We start from the raw sequence: 6,882 nt of genomic DNA, 5'->3' as shown, positions 1-6,882 counted from the left end.
AGAGAGAGAGAGAGAGAGAGAGAGAGAGAGAGAGAGAGAGACCCACGCTATTTAAAACTTACCTCCATGACCATATCTTCTGTGCCATGTAAAGTCTAAAAAGAAAAAGAATAAGAAAAAAATTTTTTATGTCAACTAATTCTTTCAGGTATGCTTAACTTGGGAAGAATCAATGAAATGGGACAAAATACTCTTCACACAAGACTGGTGTATCTTTACACCTGTTCAAATATTTTTTCTTGTTTCTACACTATATAGTGGTAGCACTGTGTGCCATCAATAGAATTAGTATGAACTTGAGAGACTAATAAAACGCTTTATATTTCATTTGTAATAAAATGTTAATAACCACATAATATTTACCCATGTATACTTATATGCATATTATGCATGCGACTATATATGCACTTATGTAGATTCATACCATTATTGTGGCTCTGTATATTTACTATTGCCTTTAAATGCTTCAGCACCAACTGTGGAACAGGGTGGGGACAAAGGATAGAAAATCACCTTGGTTTCTGGGAGTGAAGAATTCCAACACAACTACCATGTGCTCAAGGCCTTGGTCCTTTCCCAGCTTTCTAGGGTTATCAGCAGGGCTATATATATATATATATATATATATATATATATATATATATATATATATTGTCTTATACATTATATCCAGACCAATTTCCCCTCCAACTCCCTCCTCACATCCCCCCTCTCCTCAGATAAACTCTTCTGTTTCCCTATGAAAAATAGTAGGCCTTCCAGGAATATCATTTACCATGGCCTAACAAGTTACAATAAACTCTCATATCACAGCTGGAAGTGGCAACCCAGTAGGAAGAAAAAAATCTCAATCACAGACAAAACAGTCAGAAACATGCTCCCACTCCCACTGTGGGAGATCCACCAGAACACCAAGCTACACAACCTTAGGTTGAGGAGAAGACCTAGCCCAGATACATAAGAGGTCCCTGTTTGTTGCTTCAGTTTCTGTGAGCAGAACATTGGGAATTGATCTGCCTTAAGACCCAGCTATATCATTCTTGGGCATATTCCCAAAAGACACGTCATTCTACCACTTGCTCAACCATGGTCATTTACAGATTTATTCATAATATCCAGAAGCTGGAAACAACCTAGGTGTCCCTCAATCAAAAATGGAGGGGGGATGGGATAAAGGGTTTTCAGAGGGGAAAACTGGAAAGGGGATAAAATCTGAAATGTAAATAAAGAAAATATCTAATTGAAAAAAAAAGAGAAAGAAATGTAGTACATTTAAACAATGGAGTATTAGTCAGCTGTTAAAAACAATGATATCATGAAATTTGTAGGACACACAAAAGATCATCCCGAGTGAGGTAAAACAGACCCAGGCAGATAAACATGTACATGGTATGTACTTACTGACAAGCGGACATTAGCTATTAAGTAAAGAACAATCATGCTGCTACAATCTACAGGTCAAGAGAAGCTAAGTAACAAGGAGGCCTCAAGGGTAGATGCATGAATCTCCCTGGGAAGAGGTAATAGAATAGATTTTGTGGGTGTGGATGATAGCCAGAGGAATTGGGCAGCACAGGGTGTGTGTGTGTGTGTGTGTGTGTGTGTGTGTGAGAGAGAGAGAGAGAGAGAGAGAGAGAGAGAGAGAGAGAGTGAGAGAGAGTGAGAGAGAGTCAGAGTCAGAGTCAGTCCTGGGGTTGATGACTGGAATTAGGGAGGAAAACTAGGGTCAATATGGAAACCTAGTTCATTGGAAACTCCCTGGAATCCATGAGAGTGACCCCAGTGACGTCTCCTAGTAATGGGAGATACAGATCCTGTTCTCACCATGTTCTATAGCCCTGCAAATCCACCAGTAGTGTGACTAGGACATCAACCCAGCTAGAAAAACTCAGACCTACAATCTTGTCCTTCCTGAAAGTCATGCTGGAGCAACAGTGGTTCAGAACTTGTGGAAGTATCCAACTAATGACTGGTCCAACTTGTGACCCAAGCTGGGAGACGAAACCCACATCTGACACTGCCTGGATGACCAGGAGTCAGAGGCAGGGCAACTCAACTCATAGACCTAGGTAGAGTCAAACATGACTACCTAACCCAGTGGTCACCAGAGGGGAGTCATCCAGCAAGTGATAGGAACATATGCAGAGACCCACAGCCAAACCCTAGGCAAAGCCGGGGAACCCCACATGAGATGGGGAGGAAGGATTGTAGGAGCCGGAAAGTTGGAGGACACTACAAGAACACAGCCTGCACAATCAACTGATCAGGGCTGTTGGTTCTTATCCAAAACGCCTCTGGATCCATCCTCTGGTCTTACTTAACAAAAAGAAAATGGAAAATATTTGTTTTTCTCAGACACCCTTCCAGATGTAATTTGAGAGCCATCAACATGGTGTCTATGTTGCTATTAGGACATTTTTTTTTTTGGTTGTCCTCTGAGAACCCTACACAGATGCTCAAAGTTGTGATTTAATTTTTTCTAAGTGCTTTTCCCTATATTTCTAATAAACTCAGACTCTGTTGTATAAGGGCTAGTCTTAAAATTCTTTTGGACCTCAAAGCCAAGGATCTGGTTTGACTGGAGTTTAGGTGACTGAAAGATTGAGGGGCAGCTTGAGGCTGCTGAAGGCAAAGTATGGTACTGTAGCTCTGTCTCCCACTATTGACAGTAAGAAAATTATTTTCACCAAATTTTGAAATTAGTATAATAAAAATCACTATCTCCTCAACACCCATAATTTTTATTTCCTTAAAAATAAATAACAGCTGGCTCTACTGTGATCCCAGCACTTAGGAGGCTAATACTGGAGGATTATTAGTTTGAGGTCATCCTTCACCATCTAATAAATTTCAGGGTATTCTGAGCTACAAGAGACCCTGTATCAGACACACAAGTGAACTAGGTAAATAATAAATGCAATAGAATAATCTTTGGGTACATCCTTAAAGAGACCAGCAGAGACTGGATGAAAGGCTTAGGTTAGATACACCTTCAGTTGAATAGCTACTCACAAGTGCTCCCTGAGCAAAGTTCATTGAGGTGGAGGTTTGCAGGGGGGAAAATGAATGTTAGGAAATGTGCTATTGCCATTAAAAGGAGAGAAAGAAAGAAAGAAAGAAAGAAAGAAAGAAAGAAAGAAAGAAAGAAAGAAAGAAAGAAAGAAAGAGAGAGAGAGAGAAAGAGAGAAAGGGAGGAAGAGAGGAAGAGAGGAAGAGAGGAAGAGAGGAAGAGAGGAAGAGAGGAAGAAGAGAGGAAGAGAGGAAGAAAGAAAGAAAGAAAGAAAGAAAGAAAGAAAGAAAGAAAGAAAGAAAGAAAGAAAGAAAGAAAGAAAGAAAGAAAGAAAAAAGGAAAGAAAAAAGCATGTCTATGCTTGTGGGGACTGTATCTGAATTTTCATATTTGCTCCGAAAGAGAGAAACATGGTATTTGCATGGAGAGCTCAAAGCTGTTGTGCTCTTCTTTATAAGTTTATAAACATCATAGAATATATGGACACTATTTTCCTAAAATTGACTAGAGAAGTGCAGGATTTATCGGATTCAGCATTGTGCTGGATACTCATAAGAGCCATTGTTTATTGATTATCAGAAATGCTGTGAATCAGTTATTAAACGCAGCTATAATTAACTTAACCTGATGCTATCAGACAAGTGAGTGGTTTGTATTAAAGAAGAGAGGCAGTCATTTAAAGTACTACATTTTAAATTTCTTACTACATTTTACTATTATTGCCAGTACTGAAGTATCTTCGATTCTAGGCAGGTGATAGAAATACCAACCATTTCTCCCAATTCTACATTAAATAGTGTTGATTTAAGCCATGCCGTCACATGCTAACTGTTCCTACTACCAGAGATACAAAGTTTACATGTTTATGAGCATTTCACTACTATGGACACTAGGCTAAATCTTACAAAATTTTATTTAAAAATAAAAGTAAGGCTATTCTTAGTGTATAAAGTGTATTTATTAATATGACCAGACCCAGAGGTCAAAAGAAGATATTTGTTCTTATTTCACATGAAAGATTTTCATGATAAAAATGCATATAGATTATGGTCACGTAATTTATGGAAGACACACGAAGGATTTTTCTTACCTCCTAGACAGGATGTTAAGGAGATTAGCAGGAGATGGCTGACCAGCAATGGCATTTTCATCTTTTGTTGAATAGATGGGTCAGTTTCCAAAAGTAATGAAAGCTTTATGGCAGTTGAATACTATGAAAGACCTGTATAGAGAAAAAAATGGGACAATAAGTTAGAAGTGGGGGGAAAAGGCAAGATACAGAAAGAAATGGAAACAAAAACAGCCAGAGTAGGCAGGAGAACAAAATGAGAAAAATCAAAGAGGATGGGGGGGGGGGCGAGGACGAGAGAGAAGGATAAACGTCCAATAATTAGGGACAGTGGCATTATTAACTACATTTTAGTTTTCTGATGTCCACTCATTTTAATATATGTGTAACGAGAAGTTACCAGTATGCCCATGCTGGTCTAGACAAGGCACTCTGATGGCAAATCACCAGGTTTCTTTTTCTTCCTTAACACGAAACACACTATTATCTACTGAAACTCTTAGACTGTCAACATCTAAATAGATTAATTTAATAGATTATAATTAGTTGGAGCTCAGATAAAAGGATCAATTTAAATGCAATCTAATGTGTGAGGCCCTTGGGACCTCTCTGAGGCCACAGGGAAAAGGGTGGGTTTGGTGAGAGCTTTCAGAAGCATGGAGGGTGGCATAGCAGTGCAGCCTTCTGGTATTTTGTAGAAAATATTTGCCAGAAATGCCTAATGCTTTGGTCTGTCTGTCTGTCTAAATAGGGTCTTGCTGCACATCTGAGACAAGATTCAATATAACCAGTCCTAATCATTCCTCTTGCCATTTTCTTCTTTTATTTGCTCATTAAATGTCTTTTTTCTTATTGTACACTATTTCCAGCCATCACTGTCAGCGCGGATCAAGATAGGTTTGATATGATCATAATTTTTAAAAGCTAAGGCTCCATCTTTAAAACTAAGGAGAAACCACTTCATAAACTAAGATGCAAAGTCGTGTAACAATCTAGTTAAAATATCTTGCTTTGGTTAGTTTTCCAAAAGACCGATGACCACATAGTTACACTGTTAGGATTTCACCCAGCAGTTTGGAACAGCCTGGTGACAGTGCAGAGCACATAACTAATGTTTCATTATCTCTGTGGTGAAATTGTCTCTGCATTAGCAAGAGATATGAAAAATCAAAAGCAAGGCAGAGTAGCTCTTATTAAGACACTCTCTGGTCAGTGGCAAAACAGACATGCCCATGATGATTTAGCGTAATAACATAAATTGAGATTTGCATGATATTCAACTTGAGAGGAAAGGTGTACCTTTACTGAGATCATGGTAAACACAGCACTGTGGCAATGGGAGCAAAATGTGAAGATGGAGATTCTGTAGCCGTAAATAATTCAACCATTTCTATTGAACTCTAGGAAAACAATTTAGCCTAGAGAATTACAGAGATATCCAGAATAGGAGTTTCAACTTGGGAGGATATAACATGTTTTCAAGTATTTTAAAATAGCGATACGGGATGTTAGACAGGAAGAAAGGCAAGAAAGGGGTATCTGCAGGCAACACCTCAGCACATCATTTGGGACACACGCATATTTCTCTCCGCTACTCTGTTACACCTGGCCTGATCCTGATCGGTGGCATATGAGATTCTGCTCATGTAGCAATAGATGCCTCCTATGTCAGAGACTCCCTCAGAGATATATGAATCCTGGTAAGCTGACAAGTTAATATCTTCTGACACAAATAGCTTTGTGAACGGTCAGTGGGCTCATGACAAGTATCTTGGTTAATGGCTGGAAATGTCATGTTGAAGGAGACAACAGTCATTTTCTTTATTCAGACAAGTGGAAAGTCCTCCTTCGCTGAGGATGAGGAAAGACATCTGGCTTTAGAACCTATAGGGGAGCAGCCCAAAGCCAGAAGACAAAAAGAAACATGATCTACTTGAAGACATGATATGGGAATGAAAGGAGGAGTTGGGGAGATGGCTTTGTGGTTAAGAGCACTAACTGTTCTTACGGAGGATGTGGGTTCAATTCCCAGCAGCCACATAGTGGCTCACCGTTATCTATAACTTCAGTTCCAGGGGACCAGACACCTTCACACAGACTTATGTGTAAGCAAGATATTAATGCACATAAAATAAAAAATAAAGGAAAGAAAAAAACCAAATGGGATGAATAGCTATGCTGAGGTATGTCCAAGACTCCCATGGCCCCTTCCCTTATGCCATTGCCTGAAGACTCTGTTAAGTTGTTCTGTGAATTTTCTCAGAAAGCCTAACCTCTCTTTTACTTCATAGTGAAGCCTCCAGCTATGTCATAGTCGATGGACCCCAGGGCTGAGCTTGACATTTGACATTTTCCCAGCTTCGCCAGTAATGGTCTCAAAACATGTCTACAATGGCAAATTTTAGCTGTCAATGTCACACAAGTCTAGTGTAACCTGGAAAGAGTGTTAGTGGGACATTGTTTAGATCAGGTTGGCCTGTGGGTGGTGACTTGTCTTGTTTACATTAAGAGAAGTGGGAAAACTTGCCCACTATGTGCAGCTCTATTCTCTGGGTTTGCATCCTGGAGTATATAAATGTAGAGAGGAAGAAGTGCACAAATGTGTATGTATTCTACTCTCTCTCTGCTCTTGACTGGGGATGTGATAGGAGGAGTTAGTTTAAGTTCTTTGCTGCCTTGATTCCCTTGCTATCGTGCAATGTTACCTGGAATTGTGAGCTAAAGCTCTCACCTTATCCTCTAAGGTTTCTCTCTCTCTCTCTCTCTCTCTCTCTCTCTCTCTCTCTCTCTCCCTCTCCCTCTC

At 39.5% G+C, this 6,882-nt stretch overlaps 1 protein-coding gene across 4 annotated transcripts in view; it reads right to left on the bottom strand.

Annotated features, from left to right (window-relative positions):
• The window catches only part of Cntn1 (contactin 1), a 293,714-nt gene that overhangs the window by 124,536 nt on the left and 162,296 nt on the right, over positions 1-6,882 (bottom strand). For all 4 annotated transcript variants that reach the window (XM_029469977.1, XM_021183311.2, XM_029469976.1 and 1 more), the window contains 2 exons: positions 4,101-4,232; positions 63-95 (listed from right to left, as the gene is read on the bottom strand). In XM_029469977.1, the coding sequence (XP_029325837.1) occupies positions 63-95; positions 4,101-4,161 (94 nt within the window). In that variant the 5' untranslated portion in view covers positions 4,162-4,232. The remainder of the gene's footprint in view (positions 1-62; positions 96-4,100; positions 4,233-6,882) is intronic.

The sequence above is a fragment of the Mus caroli genome, chromosome 15 (genome assembly GCF_900094665.2).
Source record: "Mus caroli chromosome 15, CAROLI_EIJ_v1.1, whole genome shotgun sequence".
Classification (NCBI taxonomy): domain Eukaryota; kingdom Metazoa; phylum Chordata; class Mammalia; order Rodentia; family Muridae; genus Mus; species Mus caroli.
Note: the sequence above shows the minus strand (reverse complement) of the source record. Positions and strands in the feature narration are given on the sequence as shown.